At 37.6% G+C, this 16,103-nt stretch overlaps 6 protein-coding genes and 1 non-coding gene across 8 annotated transcripts; 6 read left to right on the top strand and 1 right to left on the bottom strand.

Moving 5' to 3' along the window:
* The first annotated feature begins 790 nt into the window (after positions 1-790).
* Positions 791-2,370, top strand: LOC108838371 (endoglucanase 9). 2 transcript variants are annotated; one of them, XM_056990645.1, is made up of 3 exons: positions 791-1,121; positions 1,502-1,860; positions 1,972-2,370. In XM_056990645.1, the coding sequence occupies exons 2-3, from the start codon at positions 1,504-1,506 to the stop codon at positions 2,215-2,217; spliced, it is 603 nt and encodes a 200-aa protein (XP_056846625.1). In that variant the 5' UTR covers positions 791-1,121; positions 1,502-1,503; the 3' UTR covers positions 2,218-2,370. The 2 variants fall into 2 exon arrangements, with proteins under 2 accessions (XP_056846625.1, XP_018466821.1); XM_018611319.2 differs by having other exon boundaries at positions 819-1,121; positions 1,950-2,370.
* A 329-nt stretch (positions 2,371-2,699) lies between these two features.
* LOC130497661 (uncharacterized) lies at positions 2,700-5,616 on the top strand. Its single transcript, XM_056990644.1, has 3 exons — positions 2,700-3,251; positions 3,706-4,556; positions 4,633-5,616. Exons 2-3 carry the CDS (start codon positions 3,708-3,710, stop codon positions 5,353-5,355), a joined length of 1,572 nt encoding a protein of 523 aa, XP_056846624.1. The 5' UTR covers positions 2,700-3,251; positions 3,706-3,707; the 3' UTR covers positions 5,356-5,616.
* A 2,097-nt stretch (positions 5,617-7,713) lies between these two features.
* LOC108816830 (uncharacterized protein At4g04775-like) lies at positions 7,714-8,165 on the top strand. Its single transcript, XM_018589391.2, has 2 exons — positions 7,714-7,842; positions 7,941-8,165. The coding sequence occupies exons 1-2, from the start codon at positions 7,714-7,716 to the stop codon at positions 8,163-8,165; spliced, it is 354 nt and encodes a 117-aa protein (XP_018444893.2).
* Positions 8,166-8,514: 349 nt separating this feature from the next.
* LOC108815508 (uncharacterized) lies at positions 8,515-10,740 on the bottom strand. Its single transcript, XM_018588088.1, has one exon. It carries the CDS (start codon positions 10,738-10,740, stop codon positions 8,515-8,517), a length of 2,226 nt encoding a protein of 741 aa, XP_018443590.1.
* Positions 10,741-11,537: 797 nt separating this feature from the next.
* LOC108814367 (uncharacterized) lies at positions 11,538-13,898 on the top strand. The gene is made up of 10 exons (XM_018586922.2): positions 11,538-11,889; positions 11,960-12,096; positions 12,188-12,361; positions 12,433-12,669; positions 12,761-12,861; positions 12,942-13,014; positions 13,093-13,161; positions 13,221-13,328; positions 13,414-13,539; positions 13,607-13,898. The coding sequence occupies exons 1-10, from the start codon at positions 11,568-11,570 to the stop codon at positions 13,799-13,801; spliced, it is 1,542 nt and encodes a 513-aa protein (XP_018442424.1). The 5' UTR covers positions 11,538-11,567; the 3' UTR covers positions 13,802-13,898.
* Positions 13,899-14,013: 115 nt separating this feature from the next.
* TRNAE-CUC (transfer RNA glutamic acid (anticodon CUC)) lies at positions 14,014-14,086 on the top strand. The gene has a single exon. It is a non-coding gene; the product is annotated as a tRNA-Glu (tRNA).
* A 324-nt stretch (positions 14,087-14,410) lies between these two features.
* LOC108814557 (reticulon-like protein B6) lies at positions 14,411-16,070 on the top strand. Its single transcript, XM_018587155.2, has 5 exons — positions 14,411-14,672; positions 14,971-15,151; positions 15,247-15,388; positions 15,510-15,579; positions 15,686-16,070. The coding sequence occupies exons 1-5, from the start codon at positions 14,471-14,473 to the stop codon at positions 15,850-15,852; spliced, it is 762 nt and encodes a 253-aa protein (XP_018442657.2). The 5' UTR covers positions 14,411-14,470; the 3' UTR covers positions 15,853-16,070.
* Positions 16,071-16,103: the final 33 nt, after the last annotated feature.

Genomic DNA, 16,103 nt, shown 5'->3' with positions numbered 1-16,103 from the left:
AACGCTTTTTTTTGGAACGCTGTGTTGGTATCTATTTGAACAGATCAATAAGGATGAATGTTTTGCTTCTCTACTGAGAGGAAACGCCACCAATCTTTCATTTGTTTACTTGGCCACAAACTTGGGAAGAGTTTAAGGAATTTGCTTTAACGGTTTTTGATTATATGTAGCAGCAGTGATAGAGAAACACAAGCAATTCAAGGGATCTATCACAAAGAAACTCCAGAGAAGTTTCTTTTTTTTTTTTTTTTTTTTTTTTTTGAACATTGAGAAGTTTCTTTAAACGCAGAGAATTTTCTTAGTCTCTCCTACTAATTTCAACTACACAATACGTTTGGTCTTCTAATATATGTACTTTAACTAAAATGTTATTAGGCAAAAAATGCATATTCAACTATATATGAAAAGAATATATTTATTTTTATCAATGTTCAATTCTTATTAGACAATAAAAGGAGCATATACATGGAAAAGTGATGTAAAAAAACTATACATGGAAAATATATATATGTAATCTTATCGATGTTCAAATCGATAAGATTTGTCCAAAAAAAAATCGATGTTCAAATCAATCTTTCTAGGCAAGAAAAAAAAAATATATATATATATATATAATTTTTTTACTTTAAATTTGTAAACAAAATATCATAAAGATTATATTCTTTCGTTATATTTGACCAGGACAACTATTTATTGACTTATTGTGTTTGTGTTAGTATATATAAGAGATCAGTCTTCAGTAATATACAGTACATCATTGATCATTAGACCATCTGCAACGGGAATCCTTCCCAAATCTTTAGCAGGATTAATAAATATAATAATAATATTTTGGTTTAATTAGTGAAAGATCAATCCTTGGAGAATGATTGGAATTTGGAAGGACTCAATCCTTAGTACACGTGTCTCTCTCAATCTCTCTTCCCTCCTCTCCCTCTCTCTCAATCTCCCACCATGGTACCTCTATCACCTTCCTCTTCTTCTTCGTCGCCCAACCTTCCTCTCTCAATCTCCCGATCATATCGTTCTCGTGGATGCGATTGTAAAGAATCGCTCTTTCGATCATTATGGATGAGTCGTTCGCTAATCTACAGACGAGCCATTTGCTTGGTTCAGTTCCCGTAAGTCTCGTCGTTTTGCTTCTCCGATTTCACCATTTTTTAGAATCGTGCAGTGGGGTTTGTGTCTGATTAGGATAAAGAACTTTCCTTTTTTATTTTAAAGTTGTTGTCTTTTTGGGTTTTTAAATGCTTTGCATGATTGGATTGAATGTATTCACTTTCGTTCTTTCTAATACAAAAACAAAAACAATATAATTTCGTTCTCTGTTGCATCCCGTCGAATAAGCTATGTGGATAATCTCCTCTGCTATGTATCTTTGAGTTTTAGATATGCAGAGCCTTAAAGTCTCTTGACTTTTGTTAGATTAATAAGCAGGAAGGTTGAGTGGTTGGTAAATGATCTTGAAGTTCTTACCTTTTTGTATTTTTTGGTGTGTAAGGAATGTCATCAAGCTCTTGTCTGCTGAAATGTGCTAGAGCCACTCCCGGGAAGCTTTACGTCGGGGTAGGAGACCCTAATGCTGATCATAAATGCTGGGAACGGCCTGAAGATATGGACACACCTCGTACAGTCTACTCAGTATCCTCTTCTAATCCCGGTTCTGATGTAGCAGCTGAAACCGCATCAGCTCTGGCTGCAGCTTCTATGGTTTTCAGAGAAGTTGATCCTCAGTACTCGACTTCACTGTTGGCAACATCTAAGATTGTGATGGAGTTTGCCATAAAGAACCAAGGAAATTACAGTGATTCCCTTTCTTCATCTGTCTGTCCTTTCTACTGCTCCTACTCTGGTTACAAGGTCTGCTTTTCATATGTCTCATCTCTTTTTATTGCAACTAAAATACTTCTACTGCTACATATCAAAATGAAAAAAAATTATGATGACAGGACGAGCTAATCATATCTTCAGGCCGTTTCTAGAAGCGAGGATTTTAAGCACGAGGAGCTCGATGTGAGAGACCGTTGGTCTAAGAGCAGAAGGGATGAAGGACGACTGAACAAGCCGCTTGAGTGTGGAATGATAAGGACCTTGGTGGAAGAAAAGAGCCTCTGGTCCAATCATACGCTCTTTGCTAAGAGGATAAGTTGCTTGAACATATGTGCTTTCTTACTAAAATATTGTTTCACTTCTAAACATATACATTTCACATTATAAATTTTTTTTTTCCTTAAGGATTCCTAAATGGAATACACCATTGGACTGATTTTTTGAATTAGAATCCTTAACTATTCTAAAACAAAAAAAATTATTAAAATAAAGCTTAAGGACTCCAATGGTAGTCTCACCATTGGAAATGCTCTTACACAAGGATGTTTTTTTTTTTTGATCAACACAAGGATGTTTAAGTGCAACTTCTCGCGTGGACAGTAGTACCCTTTCAAAATTCAGGTCCTTCCTCAAGGATGTGTCCTTTTTTTTTACAGTAAACAACATTTTACATAAATGTGTCACAGCTTTTATCTTCTATGCTTTGATGCGCGTTCTTTTCTCTCGACTAGTTATAATTTTCCTTAGTTGGAATAGCGGATGTCGTTTCTGACTTATTCACAAAGATTTCCAGACACTTTACTTAATGTCGATTGATGACATTACTCAAGGATGTTTAAGTGCAACGTCTCGCGTGGACAGTAGTACTAGTACCCTTTCAAAATTCAGGTCCTTCCTAAAGGATGTGTTTTTTTTTTGGGAATTTTGCCGATAAGGAACAAAACAACTCTAATATTGTCCCCTTAGAATATAAATCATAATCTTTGTCCCCTTAGAATAAATAATAAGACAAATCCTGTTTTGTCCTTTTCCCTTACTAAACAAGAGTTAAAAAAAAAAATAACATTGCATAAAAATAAAAAGTAAAGACAGTAGAAGTAAAAAAAAAAAATTAACATTGGAGTCTCCGACTCTCTCTCTCGCGAAAGGCGATATCTCCGCCGTGTTCTTTCTCTGGTTGAATCCGTTCGTCGGAGAGATTGAACTCGTCATCTCATCACTCCGTCGTCGTAGTCACGCCTCTCCGTCGTCCTCACATCTCTCCGTTGTTGTTCCAGTTTCTCTCCGTCTCTCCTCTTTGCGAACCACCGTCGTCGTCACTCTCCGCTGCAGCCGATAGGGGTTCTTCAAGCCTCTGAGTGACCATTTGCTTCACATTGATCCTCTTCTGCTCTTCCTACATCTCGATTCCCAATTGAAAGGTTAGGGTTTCGAAATTCCCTAAATGATTTTTTTCTTTATTTCGTTAATGTGCTTGTAGTAGATAGAGATTGAATTGTTTAAAACACAATTCGATTCACTTAAAAACACAATTCGATTTTAGTTTCTCGTTGAGTTGATTGTGTGGCTTTGTACAATGTTTTGAAAGTCTATGAGATGAAGTAAACTTTGCGAGTTGATTGTGGTCTGCTGTTGAGTTGATTTTGAGTTATATTTTGGTTTAAAATCGACTTTGTACTATGTTTTGCAAGACTAACGAGATGAAGTCAAACTTTGTGAGTTGATTGTAGTCTCTTGTTGAATTGATTTTGAGTTATATTTTGGTTTGGTATTGTCTTTTGTATCCATTTTTTAAAGTTCCAATAGGTTTGGTATCAGCTTTTACATTATGTTGAGTTGATTTTGAGTTGAAGTTTTTGATTTCATGTTTTACAGGAATGGCTTTACAGTTTCCAAAACGGATTCTTGAAGAAGGAGCTGAGTGCAAGGTTGATAAGATTAACAACACTTGTAGACGTACACTTCTGGAAACGGTGAAGGAGGTTCTCAAGGATGAGTATGATGAAGTTTTGAAGGATCATGTCTTTGGTCCGATTCTGGCAATCGTAGACAACAAGCTCATTTACTCAGGGAAGATTGTTCACAGCTTCATATGCAAGCAGCTCAGGGTTTCCAAGCTTCATGAGTTGTGGTTTCTGTTTGCAAATAGGCCTCTCAGGTTTTCTATGCAAAAGTTTTATGCTGTCACTGGATTGAAGTTCAGAGAAGAACCGGAAATAGACTTCAATAACTGGAAGAGTGATAAGGGGTTTTGGAGCACAGTGCTGAATAAAAACAGAAAGGTCAACTTGTTGATGATAAGGGATGAGCTTCTCAAAGTCTGCAACCAGTGGTCGTATGTCGACAGGGTGAGGCTAGTTTATCTATGTATTATACATGGATTCGTCCTTGCTAAGGATTTGAGAGTGTTTATTCCTCACGAGTTGATTCGTTTGGTGATGGATTTTGAGAAAATGAGGATGTATCCTTGGGGTCTTCGCGCGTTTGATGAGCTCACTGCATCAATTTTCAAAGCAAGGGAAGATTTGCATCTGAAGAACAGCTATGTGTTGGATGGTTTCTCATATGCGTTTCAGATATGGATTATGGAGGCAATCCCGGACATCGGGTCTATGGTGGGTACAAAGAAGAAGAAAACCCTGACCAAAGTGAGATGTAGAAATTGGACAGGCAGTGGAAAGGTATCATACCAAGATATCACCAGCCTAGAGTCACACTTTGACAAGGTAGTTATCTTTCTTATATTAATATTGAGTTCAACTAGTGCCAGTTTATGCTTATTGTTTTATTTGTTCTTCACAGGGAAAGCTGTTTCCGTTTATATCATCTACTGGAAGCTCGACTGCGATAGATAATCCTGAGTTCTTTAGGGAAGATGAGAAGAATGACGAAAGAGTCAGTCGCATTGTTGCTCTCATTGATGCGAAACAAGACTGGAAGCAGTTCACTTGGGAAGTTGAGACTTTGCCTACAAATATGGACTTATCTGATCCAGAAGAGGATGTTGAGGAAGCGGCTGTTGCAGAGGAACCGGCTGTTGGAGAGGATCCAGCTGTTGAAGAAGAAGCAGCTGTTATTGCAAAAAGGGGGAAGCGTAAGCTAATTGATCCTGGTGTCGAGTCTCGGAAAAAACAGCTGCTCTGTGATCGAGCGGCTGAACATAACAGTGGTGTCTCAGGTGAAATGAAGACCTTCATTGAGGGTTTGTTCAAGGCTTCTTTCACCTCATTTACGGAGCTGGTGCAGAAGGACATACAAGAGCGTTTTGACAAGTTTGACAATGATATTACTCTGCTCAAGGATAAGGTGTCTCAGATTACAGATCTTTCAGATACAGTTGGAAAAGACAGAGCATCTGAGATTCCGAGTCCATCAGCAACACTTGGGAAAGAACAAGAAAAATCATCACAGAGTCAGGATCCTTTAGCAGCAAAGAGAAAAGCCAAAGGCAAGGCAGCTGACAGTGTGGATCCTCTGCTGCTTCGTCGTAGTTCTCGGCCAGTAAGAAAGGTAACGAAAACATGAAGCTTTGTAATATATCGGACAAATTATCTTCTGTTCTAAGTTACTCTGTGGTTTGACTATTTTGTAATCTCCTTGTATTATGCTATGTAGTATATCGGCTTGTAAAAGTGTGGTGTAACACAATTTTCTGTATTTGTTATGTTAACTCTTTTATGCTATTAATGTTATGTTTGGTTTTATTAACAGGATGACATTGAGATGTTGGATTTTTTGAAGAATTTGACTCTATCATCGAACTATGTAGATAAGGGGACCCAAGAATCATTACAAAACGCCATGGGTAACCTTTCGCAAGCATCAAATGTTAAAGATTTTGATCCCTCACAAACATTCGATGGTGAAGAACCAGCTGAATCGGTTGATCCACTTTCTTCATTTAAGCCTACGGATTGGAGACCACCTACTCTCAAAGATATTGAACTGAATGAAGACCGGGTGAATGATCCTGATTATTCACTAGTGTGTGTCCCTGAGGATTCATGGGCCAAACTGATTGAGTGGTCCTCTACTTCCCAGTAAGTTTTGTGAGTTGTTAATGTTTTAGAATTGCATGATATTTTCTAACTACAATTTACATTGCAGGGAACTGAAAATTGGACCTTCTATGTTCACAAGTGAGTTAGCAGCACGTGTCATTGGACCTACAGAGTGGCTGAAGAATCACGTGAGTTTTTAATTTTTGATTCCTATTTTCTATACACCAACTTACAATATTTTATCCATTTTTTCCAGGAAATTGATGCTATGATGTACTTATTTACTGAGAGGACTTCCTTGCGACGATGGGTTCCAAATAAAGTCGCCTTCATGACATGTATGTTCAGTAATCAAATGAAAAACTTTTACGAAGAGTTTAGGAAGGACAAGAAGAAATTCAAAGTAACAGGAATACTACACCAGTATGGCATTGGTGAACTTCCAGCACACGGACGCACGGGACAAATGTGGGATCTTGATGTTAACCGCATGTATGTGCCCCTAAATGTCGGTAAGCACTGGATTTCTATGTGTGTCGACTTTGTTGCTCGTTCGATACAGGTTTTTGACTGTGAGGGATTGAAATACCCCAAGGCATTGGAGCCGTTTACCAATCTCATCCCTAGAATTGTGAAAGCAGTTCAGTCTTCAAGCGGTCAGCAACTCAAGGTCAATAAATACACTGTCAGTTACGCCCTAATGTCCGTACTAAACAGTAGTGCCAGTGATTGTGGAGTATATGCCTTGAAGCACATAGAATGCCATCTTCTAGGCTTGGACTTATCTCTGGTGAATGACGAAAACATTCGTGAGGCTCGTCAAAAGATTGCTTATGACCTCTGGGAAGCTGCTAATGATCCAGTGCTTGTTTCAAGAATGGCAAAGTTCACTCCTCCAAAGACAATTACAAATCCTCTTGTGGAACTTTAGTGAAGGTCTTTTAGTTATGCCTTGTTTAGGAAGAAGATTGTCAATTGACTCTTTTATTTGACTCTTTAAGTTGTTATTTGACTGTTTTAGTTACTGTTTTATTCTACTCATTTGAATGCAGATTCTTTTAGTTATGCATGTATCTGAGGACATAAACTAAACTAGTACTGACACTTAAAATTAGAAACCACTAAATATACCCTAAATGACACTTAACTAATACAAGCGAATATAGAAACCCCTAAATATACCCTAAATGACACTTAACTAAGACAAGCGAATATAGAAACCCCTAAATATACCCTAAATGACAGTTAACTAAGACAAGCGATTTCAACCTCTTTATATACCCTATAAGGGATTAAAGAAGGACAATCTATTCAAACCAAATTAATCATAACAAATCTTAATAATCAAAATAGATCTTAAAATTTAAAAAATGTTAGTAATTTAAAAAAAAATCTTAATAATCAAAATATATCTTAAAATTTAAAAAATGTTAGTAATTTAAAAAAAAATCTTAATAATCAATATAGATCTTAAAATTTAAAAAATGTTAGTAATTTAAAAAAAATCTTAATAATCAAAATAGATCTTAAAATTTTTAAAAAACGTTAATAATTTTAAAAATTCTTAATAATCAAAATAGATCTTAAAATTTAAAAAATGTTAGTAATTTAAAAAAAAATCTTAATAATCAATATAGATCTTAAAATTTTAAAAAAACGTTAATAATCAAAAACAAATCTTAATAATAAAATAGAACTTAAAAGTTTTTAAAAATGTTAATCCATGCCAAAAAAATGTTATTAATCAAATCAAAACACATACAAATCTACCCTAAAACCCAATGTCCGATTACAAGCATTGGTTGCCCTAAAAAAAGTCTTATATAAGACCATTACATAGCCACAAACCCTACATATTTCATCGCTCTCATTGTCAATGAAAATGCCGAACATGAAAATCAATGGAGGGATCCCTTCCAGATGCTGGTGTGGGAAGGGGATTATCACCTATGTTTCAAAAACGGAGGAGAATCCATACAGACGATTCTTCAGATGTGAGATTGGTTTGCAGGTAAATGCTTCTCCGTTTGACTCTGTTTCTTCTATAATGGCAATTGACTCTGTTTCTTCTACAATGGCCATTGACTCTGTTGTTCTATTTTGAAACAGAGAAAGAAAGAGAAGCATCTTTTTAAGTGGGTCGACGAGGCTATAATTGATGAGATTCAAAGGATGGATGAGCATCAAACGAGAATTGCTGAGGAGCTTGAAGATCTGAGAAATTCTATGAAGAAGACAATCCAGGAAGAAGTTGTGAAACATAAGAATTCGGCCGATGTAGGTTGTGTAGGATCCATTCTCAGTATTTTATGTTTGTTGTCCAAAAGTGAATGATATTGTAATGGTTCTCTGATTCAAGTTACATTGTCAAGTTAATAATCAAAGATTGAACTTTTCAAATTTCCAGTTATATCGTCAAGTATCCAGTTGCATCAAACTCAATTAGACATGTAAAAAACTGAACATAACTTGCATAAACAGAGAAGAAGAAAACAAATAACTTCCATAGAACCAAGAAGAAAAAAACACAATATCTGAAACATAAAATTCAATTGTCAAACAATCCTGCAATCTGCATCAAACAGAATTCGAGATTAAAATTCTGAAACATAACATCAATAGAACCAAGAAGAAAAAAAACACATAATCTCTGGAAGCAATTCGCATAGAACGAATGAGTATCCTATATTGCTCTATCACATGTTCTCCTGTTGTGACCTCCATTCCCACATCGACTGCATTTGCGAACTTTAGATCCTTCGCTTCCTTGAGACGCACGGATCTTATCTTCAGCTGTCTCATATCTGCGTTTCTTTCTCCTACCCGCAGCTCGTCTACTCTTTGGAGGAAGGACTTTCGACTCCTCCACAGCAGATGGAACTTTCCATGAATCTTCGGGGACACCAATTGGATTTATGCTTTCTTCATAAGCTGACTGCCACGTCGCAGTGGTGTACATGTCGTCTGTGAGTGCGTGTGCTTTTATTCCTACACTGAAGCCTGCTTTTATAGCGTGTCTGCATGGGATTTTTATCAGATCAAATTTCCCACAAGAACATGTGCGTCTGACCAAGTCTACCATGCAGTCGAAACTGTCACCTTGAACCAAAAATCTAAAATCGCTAACTGGGAAGACCTTAAACGTTTTACCCTTCTCAATCCTTCTGTCAATCTTCTTCTCCACAGCAATGGTCAGTGGCTTCGAATGTTTAGAACTTAAAGTTCTACGTTTGAAAAACCATCGAGTCATCATTTCCCTAATGCTGTCCAATAAAGGGATTACTGGAAACTCTCTAGGCGTACGTAAAGCAGAATTTATCGACTCCGCAGGGTTATTAGTCCTAATATCATATCTATAACCCGGAAATTGACAACGAGCCCACTTCCTCACATCGGCATCTATGAGATACTTTCCAATTTCAGGACTAATAGAAAAAATAGCAGTAAACAGCTTACGAAAATCAGCAGCTCGATAAGCTTTTGAAGCCTTGGCAACCAAACCAGCCATACCTTTCCCACTATAATTTGTGACAACATTATTCAGCAAGTGGTGAATGCAAATTCCATGATGAGATTGCGGGTAAACTCTGGCAATAGCTTTAGCAATTGAGGAATTCCTATCAGACACAAAAGCTAAACTATGCTCGTCAACAATTACCACATTAAGCTGTCTCATAAACCACTCCCACGCGAGGTCATTCTCTGAGTCGACAACTCCAAATGCAATAGGATATAAATTAGAGTTTCCATCTAATGCAGTAGCAACCAATAATACTCCTTTGTATTTGCTCTTCAAAAACGTCCCATCCACAACAATAACTTTTCGAATTGCAGCATAGAAACCGCGAACACTCTGACCAAACGAGATGAAGAGGAATCTGAATCTCCCTTTTCTATCACTTTCATAAGCTGTGTGTGACCCTGGATTTGCTTCCTTCATCATGTGCAAGTATTTGGGAATTTTTTCATAACCTTTCTCTGGAATACCTTTCACTGCGTTGATTGCAAACTCACGTGCATCCCATGCCAAAGAATATGATATCTCAACTCCATGTTCCATACGCATATACTGGATTATATCATTTGATTTCGGCCCTTCTTTTGCAGTTTCGTACTTATGCATTATCAAAGTAGCAACTGTTTTTGCTGAAGCTGTCCGAACAGAACCGTTCCTATTGGATGGAGCACAAGAATGCTCAGGTACATATTTTTTTATGATAAAATATGATGAACCTGTTAATCCCTCTGCACGAACACGCCAGCTGCAATCATCATCTGCGCAACGAACGTACCACACTTTTTTATCCGATTTGGCAACCACATAGTCGAAATTATGTTTCATTGCACATAGTTCGAATGCGGCCTTCAAAAGCATTTTGGAACTGAAATGTTGACCCTTCTTCACAACATCCACCAAGGCAAAGCGAAGACTATTTTCATTGCTCTTCTCTTTCTTGCACCTTTTGTCATCATCACTGTCATGTACCTCAACATCTTCTTCTGATTCCATATCAGCTGAATCGTCAGACTCCATAGACACTGACTCTCTGTTAGGCGACTCAGTACCTTCTTCCGCAAGATTAGGCGATTTCATAGTCACACACAACCGCGTCGAACCTTTGATCTTCACATATGTAAGAAAATTACTAGCTTGCCGATCATTGGTGATGATAACAGGTGGTGAGTCGATGCTATTGATCAAATCAGAAGGTAAGTAACTCAGCTCTATACTGACCATGTTTGCATCAATTCCGAAGTCTTCACAGACCATAACCTTTAGCTTTTCAAAGCTTGAACTTGTGTCCAAAGTAAGTAACCTGCCTCCTTTTCCTTCATCAACAAGAAATCCCCATCCATGGTTTATCGACGATTTCCACAAACCACATGAAGCATAGATGTGAATCTTCATATTTTAGAGTGACAAAGGTTTGAAGAACTAGGAAATGAAGAAAACTCCTACGATTTTTTTCAGAAATCGTGTGTGGAAGAAGACTAGATTTTAGGAAAAGAAATTAAAAAAGGAAAGAAAAAAGATTTAAACGATTTGCACAATATTTACTAACCGTTTTAGGCTAGATTTTCGGATCTTGCTTTCTCAGAATGTAGAACTTACATACTACCTACGTAGGAACTAGAACGGTAAGTAGAATATGGTATACCACGAAAGTAGATAAGAAGACAAATTTTATAATGTATTTTCTACCGTTGTTGATAAATCAATTAGCGTAGGACTTCAATGCTACCAGAAGTGTAGAGTATGATATGAATGAAGATTTGGTATTCTGCTTGGGTAGTTGCCAATGTATTTCGTGTATTACCCTTCCTACGGTTGGTAGACGACTGTATCTTTTGTTGAGTATATATTCTACATCTCCGTAGATGGTAGATTTGATGTTCAACCACTTTTAACCCATTTTTGAATTTCAGATTCAAAATATTTTAAAATATAAAAATATTTTTTTTATATGCACACCCTTGTCTACATTATGTTTACTATTTTTCTTAATTTTTTTGCATTGTAAAAACATTGATATGAATTTTTATATACAAAAAGGGTAGTGAATGTCCAAAAGTGACAAAAATTGATTTTGTTCTAAGGGGACAATACTATAGTTTAGTTGTTCCATATTACCAATTTTCCCTTTTTTTTTCACAGTAAACAACATTTTACTAATAAGAACACGATGGATAAAAATCGTTTCTTTTAAGAAGAAAGCAAATTAAAAAAAAGAAACGATGTTGGCGATTCACGCGCTGCTGACTCCGATTCCTTTGAGGAGGATAACGATTCCAAAGTTGACTCCTTTCATACTCTCTCAATCAGAATCATCATCCGGTTCGTTTTCCGGTTTAATCACTTTCTACCGTCGCAGGAGATCTTACCGAGTAATCACTTCCATGGCTGCTGCTGGATCAGGATCAATCTCCACGGAGCACGTCACGGAGAAGTGGTTTTCCGTGCCGGAGCTCCGGTTACGAAACCATCGATTCTCAGTTCCTCTCGATTACTCCAAAAATTCTCCCAAAATCACCGTCTTCGCTCGAGAGATCGTTGCTGGTAAGCAAGCTTTTAAAGATCAAAGCCTTTTATTATGTGATTCTGAAGCTCAAATTGATTATAACAACAGTTGGGAAAGAGGAGCAGGCGTTGCCGTATCTATTGTATCTACAGGGTGGTCCTGGATTCGAAGGTCCAAGACCTAGTGAATCTGGTGGTTGGATCCAACGAGCTTGTGAAGAGTTCCGCGTCATCTTACTCGATCAAGTAGTATTCTACTTTATATACTCTCTCAACACTCCTTTCTTATTAGTCTCTCTGTTTCACTCACTTTTTTTTTTGTTTTGTTCTTGCACAGAGAGGAACAGGCTTGTCAACTCCGTTGACGTCTTCCTCTATGCTTCAGTTCAAATCAGCTAGTGATTTAGCTGATTACTTGGTTCACTTCCGAGCTGATAATATAGTCAACGATGCTGAGTTTATCAGAGTTCGTCTTGTTCCTAATGCTGATCCCTGGACTATCTTGGGTCAGGTAATGTGTTCAGGCTCTGCTTCAGTTCTTGTGATTTGATTTGTTATTCATGTGGATTGGTGTTTCTGCAGAGTTTTGGTGGCTTCTGTGCATTGACTTACCTGAGCTTTGCGCCTCAAGGACTAAAACAAGTGCTGATAACCGGAGGAATCCCACCGATTGGCAAACCATGCACAGCAGATGATGTGTATGATGCTGGTTTTGAGCAAGTTGTTCGTCAGAACGAAAAATACTACAAGAGGTTCCCTGAAGACGTTGAGATTGTTCGTGAGCTTGTGACTTACTTGGCTGAATCTGAAGGTGGAGGGGTGAGAGGAAGGGGTCCAAAACAATTCCTCTAATTTCACTGACCAGTTTAGTTTTAGTTTAATTACTTGTCTTTGAATTCTTTGTCTTTAGGTATCTCTTCCATCAGGAGGCGTCCTCACTCCCCATGGTCTTCAAACTCTTGGTCTTTCTGGTTTAGGATCAAGCACTGGTTTTGAGCGCCTGCATTACATGTAAGAGAGAGAGTTCAGCTTTGTTAATATTTCTTTTATCAATCTCTGTATTAAACCTTGCCTTTCTTTCTTGATCATAGGTTGGAGAGAGTATGGGATCCTATTTTAGTACCTGGATCACCAAAGCGTATCAGTCAGTTCTTCTTAAACGCTGTAAGAGAATTGTTATTGATCTGTTGTAAGATGGAATCAATAGAGTCTGATTATATGGTTGGAGGATATGTTTTGCAGTTTGAGACTTGGCATTCTTTTGATACAAACCCACTCTATGCTCTTCTCCACGAGGCTATATACTGTGAGGTATATTCTTCCTCATCTTCTTTCCTGTTTCACACTTTATTAATTGGAAACTTTCTTAGGGTGCTTCATCAAGATGGTCTGCTCATAGATTACGGGAAAAATTTGAGCACAAATTTGATGCAATGAGAGCAGTCAAAGAAGGCCAAAATGTACTCTTCACTGGAGAGGTAACTTGTTTGGAGTAGTTTTGAATTTTAAGGTTGATTTCTCGACACTCGCATTGAAATGAGAATTTGGATTTGATTTTTGCAGATGATATTTCCATGGATGTTTGATGAGATCCATGCCTTGAAACCATTCAAAGCTGCCGCAGATATCTTGGCCAAGAAAGAGGATTGGCCTCCGTTATACGATGCTGCTACATTAAAAACCAACAAGGTATTATTAATCATTTTTCATTCTTATTGATCAAACAGTTTTATTTCATGATTTTATTTCTGGTTAGGTGCCTGTTGCTGCCGCAGTATACTATGAAGATATGTATGTAAACTTCAAGCTAGTGATGGAAACAGCTTCTCAGATTTCGGGTGTTAGGCTTTGGGTAACGAATGAGTATATGCACTCAGGTCTTCGTGATGCTGGTAGACAAGTTCTTGATCATTTGTTTGGAATGATCAATGGGAAAAAGCCTCTCTTTTGATGCTTTTGTTACATGTATTTTTCTTCTTTTGTACTCTCCTTGAGGATTGATTAAAGAAAGAATAATTAATGAATTAATAAAAGTTTGAAATTTTAAACAAATGAAAAAGGAAATACCAAAAAATGTTTGAATTTTTGGACTCGCTTCGCAGCAACAAGAGACCAAAGGAAGATATGTAGTGAATTAGAACATTGTACATGTAGTAAACAAAATCCGTTGTAGTCTAGCTGGTCAGGATACTCGGCTCTCACCCGAGAGACCCGGGTTCGAGTCCCGGCAACGGAGATTTTTTTAGTTTTTACTGGACCCGAAATTTTAGAAACGACGACTGTTTAGTCAGAAAATAAGTGAGCCGTTGATTTTCAGCTTTATTGATCCAGTTGTTGACACGTGTACAAAATTTATTCGGACCCTGTCGGTTACTTTTATGAAAAAGTAATAAAAGTCGCACCAAGCCACTAGCATTGGGTTGCCCCCACGTTCGAGGCACTAAACGTTAACGTCTGTTCTATCGTTTTCCTCATTCGAAGATTAACGCCGTTAACTTAACTTCGTGGTCCGGGTACACCGAACCTCAGGCTCGTACATATATAGAGCCCTCGTAAACCTATTCTCTCACCTCTCTTTCTTTCTCGCTTCCTCTCTCTTTACGTTGGTTGGATCGAAAAAATGGCGGAAGAATCGGAGAAACCTGTGCACACGGAAGAGTCTCTGATGGAGAAGATAGCTGAGAAGATCCACGATCACGATTCATCATCGTCGTCGGACTCGGAGCACGAGAAACCGGAGTCTCCGTCGGCTTTGAAGGCGAAGATATACCGATTGTTTGGTAGAGAGAAGCCTGTTCACAAGGTCCTCGGCGGTGGCTTGCGTACGTTTTCATCTGAATCTCTCCCTTTTTTTTTAATTTATTCTGCTTTGATCTGCAATGCAACGATCTAGTATCTGATTACAAGTTGCTTTGTCGGAACTGATACAATGTGATTTGTAATAAGACAATTTATATGCTTTTCATTGGTGGATGGTTAATAGGGTCTGGTCTGTGTATCTAAACCTTGGTTTTTTATTCAGTCTGAGATTTATTGTTTTGTTTTGGTTTCAAACCATCCATGTCTTATGGTACAAGATTTTGATTTTTCTTGTTGGGTTTTGAACTTGTCTCTGCGCAGCTGCTGATGTGTTCTTGTGGAGGGACAAGAAGCTCTCAGCCGCTGTTCTTGGTGTAGCGACTGCCATATGGGTCCTGTTCGAGTTGGTTGAGTATCATTTGTTGAGTCTTGCGTGTCACATTTTGATATTCTCCCTCGCTGCCATGTTTTTGTGGTCTAATGCTCATGCCTTTATGAAAAAGTAAGCATTCTTTTTGCTGAGTTAATCCTGTTACAAGTTACAACCTCTATGCTTCTGTTTGTGCTATGCTTAAAATGTTACTCTTTTATTTCCAGGCCTCCACCTAAAATTCCTGAAATCCATGTTAAAGAGGAACATTTCATTTTGATTGCTTCTGCACTGAGAAACGAGCTGAACCAGGCCTTCGTTATCCTAAGGAGCATTGCATTAGGAAGGGACTTGAAGAAGTTTCTGATGGTATGTATATTTGTGCAGTTAAGAATGTGTCTAAGTTGAGAATTTTATTAATGTGTTTCTTTCTTTCTTGTGAAAAGGCTTGTATTTATTTGTTCAATGTGCATTGGATGTTAATTCTCAGGTGGTTGTTGGGCTGTGGATAATCTCTGTTGTGGGCAACTGGTTCAACTTCTTGACCCTTGTCTACATATGTAAGTATTCATACCAATAAAAAGTTTTGAAGTTGCATAAAGATTTTGAGTTTTCCCATTGTTGAATCTAAACTGTGTGCACGCGTGTGGGCGGGAAACAAAACAGGTTTTGTGGTGTTGCATACAGTACCGATGCTGTATGAGAAACATGAGGACAAGGTGGATCCAGTGGCAGAGAAGACGATGAAGGAACTGAAGAAACATTACATGGTTTTCGATGAGAAAGTTCTTTCTAAGATCCCTCTTGCTTCCCTGAAAGCAAAGTTGGGTTAGACACTTTATAATGAAGTAACTATCTCTCTGTATCCCCTTTGACGTTTTGTTTTGGTCTTTTGGGGCATTTCTGTTTATTTATATTTCTACACAAGACTCGATAAGAATCTGTTACTCTGTTTTTACTTGTGTTCATTTCTATCATTTGGCGTGAGCATTTTTTGGGCTATTTGATGTGAACGATGAGATTATATAATGATAAAAATGTTTATTTCTAAGTTCTTACACCAAATAAAAAGTTGAAGAGAACG

The sequence above is a fragment of the Raphanus sativus genome, chromosome 7 (genome assembly GCF_000801105.2).
Source record: "Raphanus sativus cultivar WK10039 chromosome 7, ASM80110v3, whole genome shotgun sequence".
In the NCBI taxonomy this organism is placed as follows: Eukaryota; Viridiplantae; Streptophyta; class Magnoliopsida; order Brassicales; family Brassicaceae; genus Raphanus; species Raphanus sativus.
This window is presented reverse-complemented; position numbering and strand designations above follow the sequence as displayed.

Excerpts from the sequence above, each read along its gene's own strand:
- LOC108838371 (XM_056990645.1), top strand. The coding sequence starts at position 1,504 with ATGTCATCAAGCTCTTGTCTGCTGAAATGTGCTAGAGCCACTCCCGGG. Across the intron at positions 1,861-1,971 it reads GCTCCTACTCTGGTTACAAG|GCCGTTTCTAGAAGCGAGGA; the intron begins GTCTGCTTTTCA and ends TCATATCTTCAG.
- LOC130497661 (XM_056990644.1), top strand. The coding sequence starts at position 3,708 with ATGGCTTTACAGTTTCCAAAACGGATTCTTGAAGAAGGAGCTGAGTGC. Across the intron at positions 4,557-4,632 it reads TAGAGTCACACTTTGACAAG|GGAAAGCTGTTTCCGTTTAT; the intron begins GTAGTTATCTTT and ends TGTTCTTCACAG.
- LOC108816830 (XM_018589391.2), top strand. The coding sequence starts at position 7,714 with ATGCCGAACATGAAAATCAATGGAGGGATCCCTTCCAGATGCTGGTGT. Across the intron at positions 7,843-7,940 it reads GATGTGAGATTGGTTTGCAG|AGAAAGAAAGAGAAGCATCT; the intron begins GTAAATGCTTCT and ends ATTTTGAAACAG.
- LOC108815508 (XM_018588088.1), bottom strand. The coding sequence starts at position 10,740 with ATGAAGATTCACATCTATGCTTCATGTGGTTTGTGGAAATCGTCGATA.
- LOC108814367 (XM_018586922.2), top strand. The coding sequence starts at position 11,568 with ATGTTGGCGATTCACGCGCTGCTGACTCCGATTCCTTTGAGGAGGATA. Across the intron at positions 12,097-12,187 it reads GCGTCATCTTACTCGATCAA|AGAGGAACAGGCTTGTCAAC; the intron begins GTAGTATTCTAC and ends GTTCTTGCACAG. Across the intron at positions 12,362-12,432 it reads CCTGGACTATCTTGGGTCAG|AGTTTTGGTGGCTTCTGTGC; the intron begins GTAATGTGTTCA and ends GTGTTTCTGCAG.
- LOC108814557 (XM_018587155.2), top strand. The coding sequence starts at position 14,471 with ATGGCGGAAGAATCGGAGAAACCTGTGCACACGGAAGAGTCTCTGATG. Across the intron at positions 14,673-14,970 it reads GGTCCTCGGCGGTGGCTTGC|CTGCTGATGTGTTCTTGTGG; the intron begins GTACGTTTTCAT and ends GTCTCTGCGCAG. Across the intron at positions 15,580-15,685 it reads CTTGACCCTTGTCTACATAT|GTTTTGTGGTGTTGCATACA; the intron begins GTAAGTATTCAT and ends GAAACAAAACAG.